The 21,256-nt window shown below is 34.5% G+C and overlaps 2 protein-coding genes and 2 pseudogenes across 2 annotated transcripts; all 4 read right to left on the bottom strand.

Moving 5' to 3' along the window:
• Positions 1 to 3,359: 3,359 nt before the first annotated feature.
• LOC124830093 (uncharacterized) lies at positions 3,360 to 4,850 on the bottom strand. Its single transcript, XM_047303727.2, has one exon. It carries the CDS (start codon positions 4,821 to 4,823, stop codon positions 3,579 to 3,581), a length of 1,245 nt encoding a protein of 414 aa, XP_047159683.2. The 5' UTR covers positions 4,824 to 4,850; the 3' UTR covers positions 3,360 to 3,578.
• Positions 4,851 to 6,747: 1,897 nt separating this feature from the next.
• On the bottom strand, positions 6,748 to 7,809 carry LOC148196108 (uncharacterized). Its single transcript, XM_088094120.1, has one exon. The coding sequence runs from the start codon at positions 7,769 to 7,771 to the stop codon at positions 7,013 to 7,015; it is 759 nt and encodes a 252-aa protein (XP_087950246.1). The 5' UTR covers positions 7,772 to 7,809; the 3' UTR covers positions 6,748 to 7,012.
• Positions 7,810 to 15,837: 8,028 nt separating this feature from the next.
• Positions 15,838 to 16,327, bottom strand: LOC148196107 (uncharacterized; annotated as a pseudogene).
• Positions 16,328 to 20,740: 4,413 nt separating this feature from the next.
• On the bottom strand, positions 20,741 to 21,256 carry LOC124830088 (putative gamma-glutamylcyclotransferase At3g02910 pseudogene; annotated as a pseudogene).

Below are 21,256 nucleotides of genomic sequence, written 5' to 3'. Positions count from 1 at the left end.
GCTATATGGTGAAGATGGTGAATAGTTTGATGGTTCAAGGAAAGGTTAGGTCAACTCCATGAGGTAGGTGACTAGAGGGGTCTCTAGGATTGCTCTAGTCTTGATCTAGGAAGTACATGACCATAATTTGACAGCATAACATCACATTAATCCAAGATGAAATACAAGAGTGGAGACACCTTTATTTATAGGCCCATGGCGTCTTCTTCTAACCATAAAAGCATCTTTTGAAAACCTTAAAGCGAAACCTAGCCATCATGCACTCTTTGGTTGAATATTGTTCACCATTAGGAGGGAGACATGTATCACAAATCCTCTCCAATGGTGGAGAGACATGTGGCTACTACCAAAAAGAAATTCTCTCCACTCTTAAGGTATCATGTGACCACTTCTAAAAAGCAAATCCTCTCCAATGGAAGCATGACACATGGCACACACTTTCCACTTGGTTTGAATATCTAACTTAAGGAAAATCCTATGCTACTTAGGCCTTAATACAAGCCTTAATCAAACCTACACTACATGGCCGAATACAAGGCCTAAATCTTACACTACTCCTTCTTCTTCCATGATGGCCCAAGTGAAACAAACATTTGTTTTTCCTTCTAAAGATGGTTCTTCTTGGAGGAGCTTGGCCATACTTCTAGTGGTTGGACCCTTGGCTATGAGTTTACCATCACCTATTTGTTTCTTCCACCTCCTTCACTTTTGTTTGTTCGTAACAAGTCCAACTTCCTTCCTCTTCCTGGTTGCTGTTATTCGGTGCATTTTTCGTTGAAGGTTGGTGCTCCTTTCCCTTCAAAGTTCAATTCTTTTATTGATTTATTGTTTGTTTGTACGTGTAGAATTATATTGCATATGTAGAATTAGAATTGTTATGGTTAGAAATTGTATTTGAAGTAAATGAGTATGAGATAATAGGTTTGAAAGGAGTTTTGGACGAGAGAAAACATTAATATAAACATGAGTTTTTGGTAAAATCGAATTTGAAAATGCAAATATGCCTTTATCGGATTTGGAAAACTAATTTCTTTTTATCAAATTTCAAAAATCAATGAAGGCAGGTCCAAAATCGCTGGAGGCAGAATCAGTTTTCGAAATTCAATTCTGCATTGTTAATTTTAATTTAATTTTTTTAATAATTTAATTTAATTTTAAATAAGATTTATAGTTATTTAATTTTTATATGATTAGAATTTGTTTTATTGTTAATAAAATTTTAGTATTTGATATGTATATAATTATTTTAATTAATTAATTATGTTTTTATTAAAATTTTGTATTTTTGAATTGTTTAATGTTTTAGTTGTTTTATAGTTTTTTAATTTTAAGATATTTTGTTATTTTTTTAATAAAATATTAAGATTTTATAATTATATAAATATTTTAATTAACTAAATTTATTTTGAAGTAAACTTTTTTGTTTGGAATTATTTACTATTTTTTAATTTTTTTGAATTTAAAGTTTTTATTTGTAATAATGTATTAGTATTTTATAATTACATAATTATATTTGTAATAATTTGGAAAATTGATTTTGCTTTCATCGAATTTGGAAATCCGATTCTACCTTTATCGGATTTCGACATTCAATGAAGACAAAATCGGATTCCAAATCCGATGAAAGCAAAATCGGATTTCTAAATATGATGAAGATAGATTTGCATTTTCAAATTCGATTTTACAAAAGCTCATTTATAGATTAATGTTTTCTCTTGTCCAAAACGCTTTTCTAACCTATTTCTTCACACTCATTTACTTCAAACACAAATTCTAACTATACAAATTTTAATTCTACAAATGCAATCTAATTCTACAGGTACAAACATAGAATAAATCAACAAAAAATTGAACTTTGAAGGGAAAAGAGCATCAACCTTCAATGAAAATGCAATGAAAAACAACAATCAGGAAGAGGAAGGAAGTTGGATCTATGACGAACAAACGAAAATGAAAGAAATGGAAGAAACAAATAGAAGAAGTGAAAAAGAAGTTGAGAATAAAAAAAAAAGAATGGAGAACAAAGTCAATGGACATGAAAGTGAAAGTGAGAGAGAGAAAGAGTTTTTAAGGTTTAGAAATAATCTGATTAATGATTTTTTTTTGAACTTTTTAAAATTATTTTGCCTTTTAATTCGGGATGTAATGATCATTTTAATAAAATTTAAGGATATAAGATGAAATTCTTGGAGGTGAGGATAAAACGTCCTTTTTAATGCCTTTTGAAACCCAGGAATCAAACACCAATAGAAATGTTGTGGTTGTGACAGATATGTCACTCTTAGACTCATGTCACGGTTTAGCATTCCACTTGTATAATTTAACCTACTTAAATGTTATCGCTTTAATTAGCAAAATCGACGTAGTTTAATTTTGTATCTAAAAGTAATGTTCATTACTTCCTTTACCAAAATCCACTAATAATTACTATTATGGTCCTGCCGCTATAAGACGAAAGAAAATCCACTCATTAATTGTATATTAAATGATGTATAAGGGATTTGACTTTTCTTACTAGTGTAAGCATTTGACTTTCGGTACTCATGTTATTTTTTTAGAAAAATAATATTTTGATACACATAATTTTTTTATAGTTATTTTTATATATATTTATATATATATATATATATATATATATATATATATATATTTTAAATATGAAAATTCATTTTATATAATCATTTTATTCCTATAATATAAGTTAAATAAACATAAATATATATCATGTTATTACTATTCTTGTTATTTGTAGAGCACAAGATGGTATGGGAATACGAATTTGGATTTCTGAACTCTTCATATTTCAATAATCTTAATGTCTGCTGACCTAGAAAATTTTTATGACATTTTAGCATTTTCTTTACGTTAATACCAGTTCGAGACATTCGGTCATTTTTCTCACAGATCATATAATATTTATTATTGTTATCACTATTATTCACTCTCCTCTTGTTATATCACCAATTATTGTATCTATTTTTTCTTCCTCTTCTCTCTTTTCCTGGATATCATCATATTTTTCTCCTTTGTTTTTATAGAACTTTCTAGCTTACCACTCCAACTTATAATGGAATTAAATACTAAATGATCAGTATATTCTGTCCTATATATTTGAATGTAGTTGGTATAATTTTCTAAATTAGTTAAAATATTTACTATGTATTGTTTTATCTTACTTTTACTGAACACGTTAAATAATCATTTCCATATAACAAATAAATAAGCATTCATTATATTAGATGAGTAGGATATCAGGTATAATGTGATTTGGTGAGAGTAAGTTTAGAGATTAGTACCAACTAATCTTTTTTTTTCTAGTAATTGAACGTGATTGTTTGCACCAAGATGGAGCAGAAAGAGATTCTCAAACTCAGCATATTTCTTCCATATAAATATAAAATCAAGTACAAGAAGAAGAGAATAGTTTTACCGTAATGCAATTAATAATTATAGATATATTTGCGTACATAAAAATCTTTAGTTTATAAAAAGGTGCTTGTTAAGTTATTATTATTATCATCATGCTTATTCTTTCCAAGGCTTCACTTCGAAATCTAGTGTGCTTTGTAGACAAATTCTTAGGGAACATAGCCACCGTGGCCCCCACCACTTCCACCACCTCCTCCGTAACCACCACCATGTGCTCCACCTGCCCCATACCCACCTCCTCCACCGGCGCCGCCACCATATCCACCTCCATGGGCTCCTCCATCACCATAACCTCCTCCACTCCCACCTCCACTTCCTCCACCTCCTCCGTACCCAATGCCATGTTCCCCACCGGCACCATACCCTCCACCAGCTCCACCTCCTTCACCACCTCCATAGCCAGCAGCACCATGATCTCCACCAGCACCATATCCACCTCCACCTCCTTGACCTCCTCCATAGCCACCACCATGCTCTCCACCATAACCTCCGCCTGCTCCAGCTCCTTGGCCACCCCCATATCCTCCACCATGCTCTCCACCGGTACCGTACCCTCCACCAGCTCCACCTCCTTGACCACCCCCTGATCCTCCACCGTGCTCTCCACCCGCACCGTATCCTCCACCAGCTCCTCCTCCTTGTCCACCACCATATCCACCTCCATGCTCTCCACCCGCACCATATCCTCCACCAGCTCCAGCTCCACCTCCTTGTCCACCACCACCAGCATACCCTCCACCTGCTCCACCTCCACTTCCTTGACCACTACCACCATAACCACCACCATGTACTCCACCTTCACCGTATCCTCCACCTGCTCCCCCTCCACCTCCTTGACCACCCCCGTAACTGCCCCCTTGCTGTCCTCCTGCACCACCACCAGCTCCTCCACCCGTACCGTATCCACCACCCTGTGCTCCTCCTGCACCATACCCACCTCCACCACCAGCACCACTACCGCCACCTCCTCCATACCCAATGCCATGTTCCCCACCGGCTCCATATCCCCCTCCTGCTCCACCTCCTTCACCTCCACCATAACCACCACCATGCTCTCCCCCACCACCATAAGCCACACCGCCACCGCCACCACTTCCACCACCACCACCATATCCATGATCACCACCATATCCTATTCCCCCACCCTGTCCTCCGCCACTACCACCTCCATACCCAACAACTCCATGCTCCCCACCATATCCACCGCCACCACCCGAGCCGCCACCTCCACCAGCTCCATAACTTCCAGCAGCAGCAGCACCATAACCACCAGCAATGCCATGGCCTACACCATATCCAGCATCAAAGGTGAGAAGGGTCCTTGTAGCAGAAGATAGACCCAGAGCCAACAGTAGTGAGAAAAGAAAAGTGGGAAATCCGTGTATAGTAGCCATGGGATTGAAGTGAAGATGAAATCGCAGAAGGTAGGTTGGTTTAGAAGTGACGAAGGTTGAAGGGTATTTATAGGGATTGGGAAGGCGCGTTGAGAGCAAAGAGTGGTTGAAGCACATGGATATGAAAGTTGGATGTCCCCACAGTGTGGTCCATTAAGCAAACATGTACAAAGATACACTGAAAGCACTCATACTGGAGCTACCCTCACACCATTCTCATTGTGTGCTTCTGCTGTCTTCCACATCCAACGGAATATCCATACAACAAACCTACGCTTTTTTCTTTTCTTTTTTCAACAAACCCTTTTCTATATGCCTACCTACCTATACCTCCCACCGCCACTCACCACTGTTTTTTTACTTTCATAATCTTCTTCTTCCATTCCTTTTTCATGCCCTACCACACTTGTCATCCACCGTTCATTTCTGTTATTCTAATAACACTATAATGTACAGCTATGGTCGTAGGAAAGATCTATTACAGGATCTTAATCCTTATAAAATAAAAATATATACATAATAGTTTAGATGCATGGAACAACTCTTAACAAATAACATATACTACCAATTATATGGCTTCAAAGAGTGCTACAATAACATTCCTTTTAATATATTTTTTTCGAGCCTTGAGTCTTATTAATTAAGTATACGAGTTACATTATTAAAATACCTCGTCCAAGAGAAAAATATTATTATTATTAGTTAGAAAATATAAGAATAAATTTAAATTTAAGAGTTATTAGACAGTGAGCGGTAATGTTTAATATATTAGGAAAGCAAGATTTTTTTTTAATTATGATAATTAGAGTATGCAGATGAACATACACATGGTGAAAAACAAACTGTGATACAAAAACCTAAGCACAAGAAAGAAGAGAAATAGAGAAGGAAGCAGAGAAAAGAAGTCTCTGTGTATTTTGTGTATTGTATATTTTATACAAGCAGATAAGGATTACATATATAGGAAAAGGAAACACTGAAAACAGAAAAGATAAATAGAAAACCAGAAAAGCAGAAGGAGGTTATGAATCTTTAATTAGTGTTTAGTTGCTGCATTGAAAAAAAAAACGTGAGTAAAAGACAAATAAGATTTATACGTGTTGTACCGAGCTTTGTACACACTGTACAAAATATTGTATTTCTTAAAAATACGTGACTATAGTTAAGGGTCATCATATAAACATTTTCTTCCAAGCATTATATTTGTATGCGAACTGGTTGAAGATTCTTTTATATTGAAACTCGACAAACAATGACTGTATCCAAAAAAAGAGTAATATTTTCTATCACAGTTTCGCTTATACAACTAAATACACATTATTCATACTTAAGATCAATATTTAACTCCTTATATAACTACAGCATTACAATGACTTCATATACGTGTTATCATATAATCTATATTTTTATAACAAGTCTAGTTTAACATCTCTGCAAATTCTCAATTCACATGGAAGATTTATCTCGCATTAGTTGAGCATACACTAAATATGTTATATAATGAATAGAATAGTCTGTTTTTTATAGAAAAAAAAATGTTTTTTTAACAATTTTTTATGTGATTTGTGATTGATCTATTTTAAATAAATAAACTAATAAAACGGCTATACATAGTTTATTGTAGAAAAATTATTAAAAAAAGTAGTTAAAATAGTTCTTTATACAGATGATAAATATATTTTCGATTTCATTTTCAAAGTGAAATATATATTACTGTGCAGTTCTTTTTCTTTATTTCATCTTATCAATTTTATTGTTTTTGCACTTTTTGTTTCTATTTTATGTTTTAAATATTACACAATAGTAATTTATTAAATGATGCAAGTTCGTATTTATTTTTTATAACAAAGTCTTCAAGTTGGCATGTTTTCCATCATGGCTTCTTTAACTTAGTTTCTCGCAAGAAAGACACTCATAACGGAAGTTCATGGAATAGGGCAATGTAGTCTTGCATGTATATGATTAATAAATACATCGCCAATCAAATATCGTAAAGAGTCTTGCGTGTATACATCAATATTAGTGTAAATCTTGCAGAGCTTCAACCCATTCGACTTATATGTAAAACATAAATTAGAATAGAATGCATAAATAGTTTATCAGCATTCTCGTACCCTTACATTTTCTTATTATTGTTACTATAGCCACACCGAGCTAGCTACCATATTTTCTCAGGTAATGTATTCATCTCAGGGGTAGTATCCACCACCGTGGCCACCACCTTCGCCACTCCCACCACCACCTCCATACCCACCCCCACGTGAACCTCCACCGCCATAGCCTCCACCGCCACCGCCACCAGAGCCACCCCCACCCCCACCGGCTGCTCCACCACCGTATCCTCCACCGGCTCCTTGTCCAGCTCCCTCACCACCACCATATCCTCCTCCATTTGCTCCGCCAGCACCTCCTCCACCACCCCCACCACTTCCACCACCTCCTCCTCCACCATTGGCTCCACCGTAGCCACCGCCAGCCCCACTCCCTTCCCCGCCTCCATAACCACTACCAGCACCCCCTGCACCACCGCCTCCTCCTCCTCCACTTCCACCACCATAACCACCCCCATTTGCTCCACCTCCGCCATATCCTTCACCACCACCCTTACCGGCCCCTCCTCCGTATCCACCTCCATCAGCACCACCGCCACCGCCACCACCGTTTCCTCCACCACCACCGTGTCCACCACCCGCAGCCCCATATCCAGCACCGGCACCTTCACCTCCTCCAGCTCCTTCTCCGTAGCCACCAGCACCTCGCTCTACTCCAGCACCTCCTCCTCCTCCGCCGCCGCCACTTCCTCCACCACCGCCATATCCACCAACAACAGTGCCAACATGCAAGTTGACACGGTCCTCTAGAGTGAGGAGTGTTCTTGCAGCAGAGCAAATTCCTAAACAAACAAACACAAAGAGAATGTTACCGAGAACTACTTTAGAAGTTGCCATGGCAAAGCGTGATTTTGGAATGCTAAGTGCTTGTGTATATATAGTAATGGGCCTGGCCCATTACACAAATGGAGGGGCCCTAAAGTGTGTTTTAATTTCTCGAAGTGTGGCCCACTGCACATGCAGTAGTTGGTTGGGTTCAAGTACAGAAAATCGCACTATAAGACCCACTGCTGTGCTTTTGCTGTCAACCACCACAACCATTACACTGATCATGTTCTCACTTATCACTGTGCTACCTACGCAAGATCATGTTCTAAACCTATTCTCCTTTCTCTGATAAAACCTATATCCGTTTTCTCTTTAGAATGTCGGAATCATTCATCTTGGATGTTCACACTTAGCACCGTGACCACTGGAACCAATTCTCTTTTTCTTTCAAACCAATTCTCTGATAAAACCTGCATCCGTTTTAAACAATCGGTCTTACTCTGAACTGGGATTTTTAACTATGGAAAAATATATTAAAATTACTGCTACGAAGAACAAGACATAGAGAGCAGTATGTAAAAGAAAACAATATTTGTTTGCATGTGGGCATGTGTGAAGTGGATTATAAGGTATGAAGCATGAAACTGTTTACCTTACTCCAGCTATATATCACTAACATTGAAAATGGGGAAGCAACTTCTGGAGTGGCAGTACATGAAATTGAAAGTATGGTATAGTGGATGATCACATGAAAATTGGAAGATTGCGGGATCCACCCATCATCTTCTGCTAGTGTAGTGGATTTCCCTTTTTCCTTTCACTCTTATCTTCCACCAGAAATGTTTGACTCTAGCAGCAATGTGTTGCCCACTACAAGAGTTACCGACTCCACGACTGTGTTGTATGTTCGCTATCTGATATATGATTAGTAATTACATGCTGTAGACAATATATATGTAGTATGTGAATATCAGACTACTAATCTTATATAGTTTAGCAGTTTACTCGTATCGTAATTAGATAGGATATTATTTAGTGGTTATATTAGAAATACTCACGTGACTTAGAGCACTGAACATGTGTCTTCTCATGCCTGCGTCTCATGTTTGATAATTATAACATAATTCATATATAACTCATAGTCTGTATTTGGTTAACCAGGAGTTGTAATGTTTGAGTTAGTTCTTCTTCTTTTTTCAACACTTTCTATGCTTTTTATGTGTTTGTATGGTGTAGTTAATTATGAGTAAATTTGACACACACACCTAACCTTCAAATATAACCATATACACTTAGCTTCTATATCAGATATACGACTTGGATAACCAACCTGTCATCCAATATAAATTTTATTTTGTTAAGATTAAGTATAAAATGTGAAATGAAATAATTCTTGACAACAAACAAATACTTATCTATTAGGCTCTGCGATTAAATTTTTATTTCTTATTTCCTACTCAATATTTGATCTTCTACCTACCATCTTTAATAATCTGTAAATTACGATTTTAATTGCTAAGTTTAAAATTAAATAGTGAGATTTAATTACTGTTTTAAGTGACTAAATTTTAGATTAGCAATTTCATTGAAATATAGAGTTGTAAAATTTCCTCAATCGTGTGATGTCGACATGTGGTTATTAACTGTCGTGGAATTTGGATGCGCATTTTACCTTCTGGGCCTACGTGTCCTTTGAAGCCCAAGTATGAACATCGCACAGTGTTTCTCCCTCACATCTAAGCTTTCTTCCTTCACCTCCCAGTTTCTCTTAATGTCTAAACTACCCTTTTGATAAGAATGATGTTTTTTTCTCTTCCATAATATCCTAGCCATCTACCACCTAGTTTTTTCTTAGTCCCGTATTTCCCTACTTGATGGAATTTTAGAATCCAATTTAAAAAATTACTAAATTTTAAAACTAATTATATTTCGAAATTTGATTAAGCAAATTATTAAATTTCAAAATTTGATTTAAAAGATTATAAAATTTTAAAATTTAATTAAAAATTTAATTAGATTTTAAAATTCAATTAAGAAACTTATCAAGTTTTGAAATTTGATTAGGGAGGTCACCAAATTTCAAAAATTTTGTAAATATTTTTACTGAATTTTGAAATTTGGTTTTCATTTTATCAATCTTTTCAGAATCTGGTTTATGTTGAAATCAGACACATTATTTATTTATTTATTTTTTAAATTTTCTTTAATTTAATTTTAAATATGTTTTATTTGTTTTAATTTATTAAATTATATTTTAAAATATTAAAATATTAAGATATATTAAAATATTAGACCAAATAATACTAATTATCATATATTAAATAATAGTAATAATAATAATAAAAAATAGTAATAATAATAATTATGATCATGATAAAATAATAATAATAATAATAATAATAATAATAATAATAATAATAATAATAATAAAAATAGTAATAATGATAATAATAAAAATAATAATAACAATAATCATAATAATAATAATAATAATTATTATTATTATTATTATATTATTATATTATTATTTTAAAATATTATATTAAACTAAATGTTTATTAAGTTTTAACTTAGAAATCAAAATTTAGAAAAATGTGTTAACCGGATTTTAATCGATTAATATATATTAAATTTTACTATTTTGATTTTGACAAAACCAATTATTTTATCATAATTTATTATTATTATTATTATTACTATTTAATATATGTTAATTAGTATAATTTAATATATCTTAATATTTTAATATTTTAGAGTATAATTTATTAAACTAAAACAAGTAAAACATATTTAAAATAAAATAAAAAATTAAAAAAAAAGAAATAAATAAATAATGTGCTTGATTCCAACCTATGTATTAGATTTCAAAAAATCGATAAAATGATAATCGGATTTTAAGATTGAAATATTTATTGAATTTTGAAATTTTGGAAAAAATGTTTATCAGATTTTAAAATCTGATGTATTATTAATCAAATTTTGAAATTTTATATGTTTATCAGATTTTAAAATGTAGTTATTTTTTAAATATGATTTTGAAATTCAGTGAGTTTTTAAACTGAATTTAAAAATTTAGTAATTTTTTTACTGAATTTCGAAGATCAATGATTTTTTTAATTAAATTTTAAAACTTATTAATTTATTAAATTTGATTTCAAAATAGGATCAGTTGTAGGACATATGAAGACTTGGAATGTAAGGACACTAAATTTGGTTTTTAATGAAGACAAAACTATAAATTGTGAGACGCAGGGAGATAACTTAAACGTATATGGAGAAGCTCCCAACATTGCATTTTCAAGGCCCATTGTGTGAGTAAGCCCCAACCTGAGAAGAGATTTAAACAAATACATTCGCTAATGTTTTCACGTTTGTCCCTTGTTTTGTTTTTGTGGGTGTTAATTCCTGTATCCCATCAAAGTTTCTGAAAAAAATAATAATAATAGGAATTGATGAGTGTATTCAGAAAAAAGTGAGTGGATGTTTTCCATAGAAATATTTCTGCAAGTGATTTAATACGTTTTGGAAAATAAAATTAGAAATAATGAATTAGGAAATTTTTTGATGGAGTGCAGAAAGTAACAGACCGTTTTTTTTACTGAAAAAGATGGCTCAAAAGGATTCATAGAGTTTGTCCTGACACTTTTTATTAAAATTTATATAATTGCGTTCAATGCTCTTTACGTCTCACACATGAAAATTAATGATGAATTAATAATTTCTAATCACCAGTAACCCTCCTAACCCCCAACAACCATAAATGGTATAAACCATAAATATCATTTGTTGCCTTACATGCACTCCCTTCGCTGTTGGTATTTTTTTACTTTCATTCTTCACTTCTTCATTGTACTGTTATATTGTTTTTTAGATTCAGAGTTGTAGTGGTTGTGCCCGGTGGTGTTGTGATAGTAGTAGAGGAGGAAGAAAGCAGTGTTGGTGGTGCTGTGGACAGTGGAGGAGGAAGAAAGCAGTGTTGGTGGTGCTGTGGACAGTGGAGGAGGAAGAAAGCAGCGATAGCTCACAGGTTAGTACATTATTTGAAGTAAACCGCCGTTGGAGATGCGGTTAATAGTGGCACAGTTCGAACGCCGATTACACCAGGCTGAAATTCGAATTTCGGCTCACCCCCAACCGCACTTCGAACTGCGGTTTAGGGGTGCCGCACTTCCAAGTGTGGTTTCACTGTACAGACTTTTTTTTAACTGAGCCTTCATATGCTTATCAATTTATGTTTATTAGGACATTGCATTCTGAATCCTCTATCATTTTTGTTGTTTATTTACTGTGATATTATGGTTTATGCTTGCCTATGATCTTTATTTGCATATTGTATTATGGATCATGTCTCATTGTTGTTTATTGTTATATTATGAATTATAGTATGTTTGAGTATGTATGATATCCAGTTTGATTTACATCATGCTAATGTTAGATTGACAATAAGATGAGAGCAATAAGTTTCACAAGAGACCTAAGCATAACTGTTCTGTTACCATTTGTTATCTTGGCTTCATATCCAAGACTCCTTTACCTAGTGTCTATTAACTTGGAGTTTTGATATACCTATTGATATGACTTTAATCTTTAGATGGAATGCCATTGTCCTGTTAGATTAGATATTACAAATACATTTTCAGAGGGTTAGTCATCTTGGTTATATTTCTTATTGGTAAATTTGAAGCAACTAAGGAAGTGTTCAACTATTTTTTTTTATGAAGTGGTGTTATAAACAAAAATTCATTTACCAAATTTTGATAGACTTTTAACATATTAAAGTTATTTTAAACTATATTAATATTAAACTATACGTGTTAATGAATTATTATTTCATTTAATTTTTATTTAGTATTTAGTTTATAAAAATTTATGTTATATTGTATTGTAGTAATTTTTGATGTATTAGTTAGTAATTTAAGTGTATTTTTTTATGTAATAGTTAATATTTTTTTAAAATTTTTTATTTGTTATTAATTGTTCAATGTTTTATACGTGAAGTTATATTTAATTTAGAATAAGTTTAAATTTTTTATTTAGTATTTAGTTTAGAATATTTTTTCTTATTTTTTATTTATTGTATACAATTTTTATGTGTTAATTTTTTTAAGTTTTGGTTTAACTTATAAGATGTTTATATTTAGTAATTTTTATTTAAATTTTAAAAGTTTTCATTAATTTTTTAATTGTTATTTGTTAAATTTTAATATTGTAATGTTTATTGTAGGTTGTATTTAATTATATAAGATGAATAACTATTCATTTATCGATTCTCAAATAAATTCTGATTTTATATCGGAATTTTATTCTTTTCTAAATGAAGTCAGTGAGGGTGATTTCACAACTAACTTTTCACTGATCAAATCTTCCCATCACGCGACGATTAATTGAATGGGTTCAAAAGATTGCATTCGACCTTGGATTTGTTGTCGTGATTATAAAATTTGACATAACAACTGGTGAAGCTGGAAGAAAGACATTCATTGTGTTAGGATGTGAAAGGAGTGGGAAGTAAAGGAAGTATAAGCCAGATGTTCAGCCTAGTGTATCTGACACAAGAAAATGTGAGTGTCCGTTTAGGTTAAGGGGTAAACCTATAAAGGACATGGTTGAGTGTTAAAGGTTATGTACAGCTATCACAACCATGAATTAGTAGAGACTTTGGTTGGTCATCCTTTCGAGGGGAGGTTAAATGCTGCTACATAGTCAATTCTTGTTGAAATGACTAAGAGTCAAGTTAAGCCCTCAAATATTCTTTTGACTCTTAAAGAACATAATGAAGATAACGTGACGACAATAAAAAAAATATATAACGCGAGATACACTTTCAAACGATCTTTGAGAGGATCAAGAACGGAAATGCAACAGTTGATGATGTTGTTAGATAGAGACAAATACATCCAGAGAAGTAGATGTTTGGACGATTTGGACATAGTAAGTGACCTGTTTTGGACACATCCCGATTCAGTGCACCTGGTAAATTCATTTAATATTGTCTTCTTAATGGATACGACGTACAAGACAAACAAATATCGTCTTCCGTTGCTTGAGATTGTAGGAGTCACATCCACTGGATTGACATTCACAACCGCCTTTGCATTGCTTTCAAGTGAATGCCAAAATAATTTCACTTGGGCACTGGAAAGGTTCAAAGGATTACTATTGACATCAAAAGGCAATCCACGCGTTGTTGTCACTGACAGAGACCTTACTTTGATAAATGCCATTAGCAATGTCTTCTTGAGACGTATCAGATGTTTTTTACATTCCACATTATGAAGAATGTGAAAGCGAAATGTAAGATGTTAGTGGATAATGTTGAGGCACGGGATGTGTTGATGGAAGTTTGGCAAAATGTGATGGACTGTGACGACCAGTCGATGTTTGATGCCTATGTTCATCGTTTTGAGTATGCCTCTGCATGATGGCCTCTATTTTTTTATTATGTGAACCATACTTGGATCATTCCGTACAAGACATACTTCGTCAAGGCGTGGACGAACAAAGTGATGCATCTAGGAAACACTACAACAAACTGGTAATTGTTATTGGTAAATTGTTTACTTATGTATTTCATATTTGTTGTGATAGTATTAATGTGTTTTGTGACAGGGTTGAGTCTGCACACTGGAACCATAAGAGATTATTGGGGTCTAGTATGAGAGACCTATGCTCGTGTTGGGATGCTATGCATAACGTCATTGTCCTACAACATAATAAGATCAGAGCGTCCTTTGAACAAAGTCTTAACGTAATGAGTGATGGTTATAAAGGATTGAGATATAGAAGACTTATTGGACGTGTTTCACGATACACTTTAGAACTTATTGCCGATGAAGTTGAGCGAGTGAATAAAATAGGTTTGGATAGTGGTTGTTGTGGATGCATTTTGAGCTCAATGTATGGCCTACCATGTGCTTGTGTGTTAGCACGATATGATCCTGGCATATTTCCTCTAAGGTGAAATACATGTTATGTGGACCCGTTTAAGCATTTCAAGTACTGTGTCTATTGAATCGCTTCCAAAGTTTAGCTTAGATCGTGAAGTTCAACTGGTACATGAACGATTCAAGAACGTTGACATTGGTGAAAAAGTCAACATCAAGCAGAAGATTCTAGAAATTGCTTGCCCAGAGATGACATCTATGGTTTCTCCTTCGCATAAAGTGAAAACAAAAGGTGCACAAAAGACTAAAGTTGCACGTCATGAAAGGTCTACAAAACATGACCCATCATATTTTGAGCACGTTGACACTTTTCATTCGAGGACAGATCCTTCATCACGAAAATCACAAGTCAAATCGAAGCCAAAAGAAGTTGCGCGAAGACCAGTACCGATGTTAAATCAATTTCATCTGATTTGTCATCCATACATTGTCGATGTTGTTGGTGATGGTCATTGTGGTTATCGATGCATTGCTGCTTTGTTGGGTCTAGGTGAAGAGGCATGGCCTATTATATGACATGACCTTTATCAAGAACTAACTTAGTGGTGTGATGTATACGCAAAATTAGTAGGAAGCTACGATCAATTAGAAGAACTATGGCAGTCATTGCTTGTCCACGATCGATCACAGGTATTTCTTATTTACCTCATAAACATTACTTATTTGTTATTTTGTATTGCTTTTCATAAATACTTACCTTCAAGCAATACAGGTTAATGCTAAGAAGTGGATGACAATACCGGACATTGGCTATGCCATTGCAAATAAATACAATGTCATCTTAATATGCTTGTCCTATGTTCAAAGTTTTACCTTATTCTCACTACGCACTTCACCGCCTACTGATATCAGACAACATCGAATCTTATGCATGAGATTTGTTAATGGATGTTATTTCGTACAAGTAAACTTTCCTTTCTATTATACCATAACCGTTACCCATTATGATTCATTTACTAATATTAAGTTTCCAGGTTCAATTACAAGATGGTTGTCCGTTACCCATGGTGGACATCATTTCCTCAAACCATTGTTACCCAGAGGCGTGATCATGGTCATCATTTTATACACATAGGATGCAATCATTTATGGAGTTAATGAAGTGAATAGAACTTGTGTAGATCTTATAGAAGATTGAAATTAACTTTGTTTTATAGTAAATTATTTTTTCAAATGTAAATATGTTTTATACTAATTCATTGTACGCGGTGCAAGACCGGGTCAGTCATCATCGCCAGCTGAAGTGATGTACGGGTGAGACACCCGTCTAAACCACACTAGCCATCAACATACGCAAAGGGCTCATGAGCTTCAGCAACACCATTAATGGCATGCTCTACATACCTCAGCTAATTCGGATCAATCGTAGGAATGTTTGGCATCAGAAGGCTCTCAGGCGAACGTGGTATGATTTGCTGAAAACCGAACTGTCACAACACACGTTCAGGCAGATGTCGGTGAATCATGTCGCCTAGTCGAATCCATCCCGAAAACATATATATGGTCATGAATTGACAGGTACGTCTGTGCGAAATGTATGGATGCATATGACTGCATCATAAGTGAGCCCATCCAGATATGCCCGCCCCTCCGTCAGACTCCAACCCTACCTTAAAGCTATATATCGTGAAGCTCGTGGATCGAGTTCTGTGTAACTCTCCGGCACTCGCCTCCTTCCCATGCCAGAAAGGTTCTTATATATCCAACTCTACAAAAAACATTACTTAAATTGTTTTATACATTCCTAAAATATATTAAAAAAATTGGTTAAACTAAAATGTACCTGTAGAAGAGTGGAATATCCAGCTATTTGCTTGACAGCAGTGAAGCTAGCATCTCCTAACTTCTATAAGTATGTGTCAGTGTAGTTGCTCCCCAGGCATATCTCGCACATGCATTCAAGTCTTGCAAACAAAAGGAGGTACGAGACCTGAATCAATGTCCCACTCTTATTCGTAAAAATTGTGCATCCAAGCAAATGCAACAAGTAGGCGCGAGCAGCGCACTCCCAAAGCTCTTGCTCAATGCACTTCTGGTAGACCTCGCGAAGCCAGCTAAGCCTAACTTTTGGACTGCGTGACTGTTTCATCTCGGTTGAAGCTTTGGCGCGGTCGACGCCAAGCAAGTCCATAAGATGAGATTGAGTCTCATCATATTGTAACTCCTCCACCTCACAAAATTACCCCATGATAGGTAGGTGGAGCAGATTGTAAACGTCATCTAATGTGACACTTATCTCTCCTACCGGGAGGTGGAAAATATTCGTCTCTAGGTGCCACCTCTTCGCAACGAAAACGATCAATCATGGTCGACATACTCGTATGATAGGTTGACTAAGAAAGCCAACCCCGACATGCAGACATAAGGCTCAATAGCCTCATGGTACATTCCAAAATGTTTTAATTTTTTACCATGGGACATCACTTTGATCTCCCCTCGATCCTACATAAAAACACAAAAATTATATAACAAAAATAAATAAACAATTAATGAACAATTAATATTTAGGTTGATGACTAACTCGACCTTGCCATATGGCAAATGCAACATGATGTGTATAATGTGTAAGCAAGGAGGTATCACATGGACCTCCTGGAAATCCACCATCTTTAGCTTCATCTTTAGCTTCATCTTCATCTTCATCTCCATCTTCATCTTCTTCCTCACTATAGTCATCCTGTTGTTGAACATCCTCCTGCTCAACATAGTCGTCCTCACCGTATCCTTGTTGTATAATTTCGTCCAACTCCTCATACTCATCCTCATGAATAACATCCACACGATATTTTTGTACGCGTCTTCTACGAGCAGATGCTGTAGGTCGTCTCCTTTCATCACGTGATGAAGATGAAGGCTCACCACGAGAACATGAAGCATCACCACGAGAAGATGATACACCTCTAGTTCTAACCATTTCTATTAACTAATTATATTATTAACAAATTATATCATTAACCAATTATATAAAAAAATAATTACATAATAATAAATATTGAAACAAATAATAAATAATCATAAAATAAAAAATTAATAATAAAATAATGAAGAAAAAATTAATAACAACAAAAATTACTTCATAAATAATACTTAAATAATTACAAATTATAACACAAACATTAAAAATAAAAAATAAATTAAAAAACAAAATAATAAGTCAAAAATAAAAAATTTAGTCATAGTAATAATTATTTAATGAAATAAATAACAAATTCAGAAACAAATAAAATAAAATAAAACAGCAAAATATACATAATAAATATTATATACAAAATTTAAAATCATAAAAAAACAAATTGAAAAAAAATACCAAACAAATAAAAAACATACTACGAAAACATATTAACAAAATATATATATATATATATATATATATATATATATATAATATTAAAAAATTACTTTAATATATTAACGTAATTTTTCATAAGAAAAGAAAACAAAAAAAAAAAACTTCACCGCAGGTCAACTTGGCACAACACCAACCGCAACTCCAATTTCAGCGAATCACCAGCGCACATCCAATTGCAGCGCTCCTCTGCCACACTTCATGAATTTCGGCGAACACCCATCACACCTCTAACTGTGCCGCTCCTTAGCCGTACTTTGCGAACTTCGACCAACAGCATCAACCGCACCTCCAACTGCGGCGCTCCTCAACCGTACGTCCAAGTGCGGCTCTGCACGACACTAAGCGTGTGTTCGTTTGAAGAGAAAACACTGTTAAGAGGAATTTGAGAAGATGAATTTAGAAAATAATTGTGTTCACATTAAGGGATTTGCAACGATTGATTCTCGCTGATTTGCGGGATGAGGTGCTTTTTTCTATCCACAGGGATGCAACGAGATTTGGAGGTGATTATGCTGAAAAATCTTTTCTACCCCTGTGAACAAGCACAGACCACATGAAGCACAGTTACTCCTCCTGCCCAACTTTATAACAAACATAGGATTTTATATGATGTGAAGGGAACGTTGTTTTGTCTCTCTTGACAAAATATTTTATATAATTTTTTTTAACATCACAATTGTTTTATTTTTATATTATACATAGTTAATAATAATAATAATAATAATGATAATAATAATAATAATTAATAATAATAATAATTATTATTATTATTTTAATTTACTAAATTAATATTTTTTTACATTTTAATAATTAATTTTTTTTTTATAAACATTTTTACAATTAAATATAACATTAAAAATTATCATTTTATATCACTTTAATAATTAGGGATATTTTGGTAATCTTAAATTTCTATCAATTAAATAATTTTGTTTTATCTGTCACATCAATCAAATCCTATACTAATTCTCACAAACTTTACCCTCAAATCCACTCTCAATTACCCACAAATCCACTCAAAAAAAACAACAAAAAAATTACCCTCAAATTCACTCAAATCCATTCAAATCATCTCCCCCAAATCATCTCCCTCAAATTCATCTAAAAGAACACAGCCTAAGCGCACTTTCATGTGCGGCGGTGCCTTAACCGCAATTATAGGTGCGGTTAAGGCGTCCCTTCCTCTCGTATACTCTTCCCATCCTAGATCCAAACATCACACCCTAGATCAATCAACCCCAACCCCAGATCAAACATCCAACCAATACCATAATAACAACAATTAACAAAACCAATCATGGATTATATACGAGCAGCAGGAAATCACACAACAACTAACCTGGACGCCAAAGCTAAGCTCGAAGAAAAACAACCACTGATATGCTAGACCTCACCACCACAACAACACCACACACCCACATTAATACCAAACAACCACCAAACGAAAAACCAGACAGGAGGGGAGGACGAGTTCAAATTAAATGATGAAAGTAGTGAGAGAGAGAGGAGGGGAGGAGGAGACAACTGTTGGGAGAGGAGAAACAAAGGAGTATAGGGTGAGATATGAAATTCGGCACAGAAGGAAAAGGGAGAAAAAAGGGGTGTAGGGTTTTCAAAATGTGAAATGCGACACTGGAATGGAGAAATGAGTGTAGGGTTTGCTTCTTTTTATTATTCAATGGATGAGTCAGCTTTTTTGAAAATCAAAATATTTTTGATAGGGTTGGAATTAGAAATATCAAAATCAATTAGGTACATAAAAAAATTAGTGAGGTGTAGAAAGAAACACTCTTCTTTTTCTTCTTTTCTAATAACATGTAGGGCCTCGACCACACACAAAATTGGACCCTACTGGGATATTTTAAAACTTCAAAGTATTGTTCATTTGTAAAAAGATTATCTTTCTCAATTATATCTAACAGATTTTTCAATTAGTTTATAAATTTATCATAAGAGTGAAAAAAACCAGTAATATGTATTTATTGCAGAATACAAATGAAAATATTAGAATAAAAACTTTATATCTATTTAATAAAAGTGAAAAGAATTCTCAATGAAAAAAAGAATTAGATCTTTTTTTGGTTCTCACAGTTTTACTAAATAATAAAATTATTTTTATAATTAAATTATTAATTTTGAAAGTCTTTAATCATATACAATAATTAAATAGATAGGATTGACATGAGGATACACATGTTCAGTGAATCTAATAAATGTATTTTTTATTATGTATTAATTTTTTACTATTTAATTATTTTCTAACGTTGTGCCAAATCTCCATCCATGTGACACTATGGAGTGGCAGAGCTCCATCCATGCGAAGAAGTCTCTCAATCTCAGGATTCTCACAAGTCTCTAATTGCAGTTTTGCAATCCGTCTATTGTTTTTATTAAATTCAGTAACTTGTGTCACCAATACTGTTGCTCTGTTTTCAACCACCCTTGAAATATATCATTGATGCTATGCTGCGAGCTTATACGTTTAGCAACTCTTTCTGCAGGGAAATCCCAGCCCCAGATAAAACCTTGGGCTTCAGCATTTATGATATAAATAATTCTATCAATCTCTCCTTCAATTCTACTGCATAAGGGAGTATTAATGTTCATGCTTGATCTTTAAGAAATGGACAAACAAGGTGTACATAATTTATATAACTCAGAAATAACACCAATCACTAAAAAATCAAGATTGGGGCGAAATGGTCCCAGATTATTTCATGACCCAACAAACAAACAACACAGAAACTAAGGAACAAGGTCAAGAATAGTGTTTCTGCCACCCGGTCTGTTCTCCTTCCTCAGGTACTCCTTCGCTTCTTTCTCCCCATACTCCTTCAACCCCACCTCCCCCTTCGTCTTCCACAGCACCTCCCCGAACCTCCTGTGTCCCCAATACGCCTCCGCCTCCACCCTTCCCCCACCCACCTCCACCGCCCCCACCACCGTGACCGATAACCTCTCGTAGCACCCGGCACTCACGCCTTCGAACTCGTCCAGCTTAGCCACCGCGCTCTCCGACACAGCATAAACCTCGCCCTTCACCCGGTGCCCCGACCCGGGGAGGTTGATCAGGTAAGGGATGCCGTGAGGTCCACACACCAGCGGGTAATAATCCTCAGTCATGTAGACCCCAACCAAAACGGCGTCGTCCTGGTTCATAAGCTCCTCCATCAGATAGTGGTTGGGGAATCCTCGCTTCAACGTGCCATACGCGAATATCAAGTGGGTTTTCAGTTTCGCCTTTTCGCTCCCTCTCTCCAT

Source organism: Vigna umbellata, chromosome 7, assembly GCF_029865625.1.
Source record: "Vigna umbellata cultivar VRB3 chromosome 7, Vumbellata_1.0, whole genome shotgun sequence".
In the NCBI taxonomy this organism is placed as follows: Eukaryota; Viridiplantae; Streptophyta; class Magnoliopsida; order Fabales; family Fabaceae; genus Vigna; species Vigna umbellata.
This window is presented reverse-complemented; position numbering and strand designations above follow the sequence as displayed.

Excerpts from the sequence above, each read along its gene's own strand:
- LOC124830093 (XM_047303727.2), bottom strand. The coding sequence starts at position 4,823 with ATGGCTACTATACACGGATTTCCCACTTTTCTTTTCTCACTACTGTTG.
- LOC148196108 (XM_088094120.1), bottom strand. The coding sequence starts at position 7,771 with ATGGCAACTTCTAAAGTAGTTCTCGGTAACATTCTCTTTGTGTTTGTT.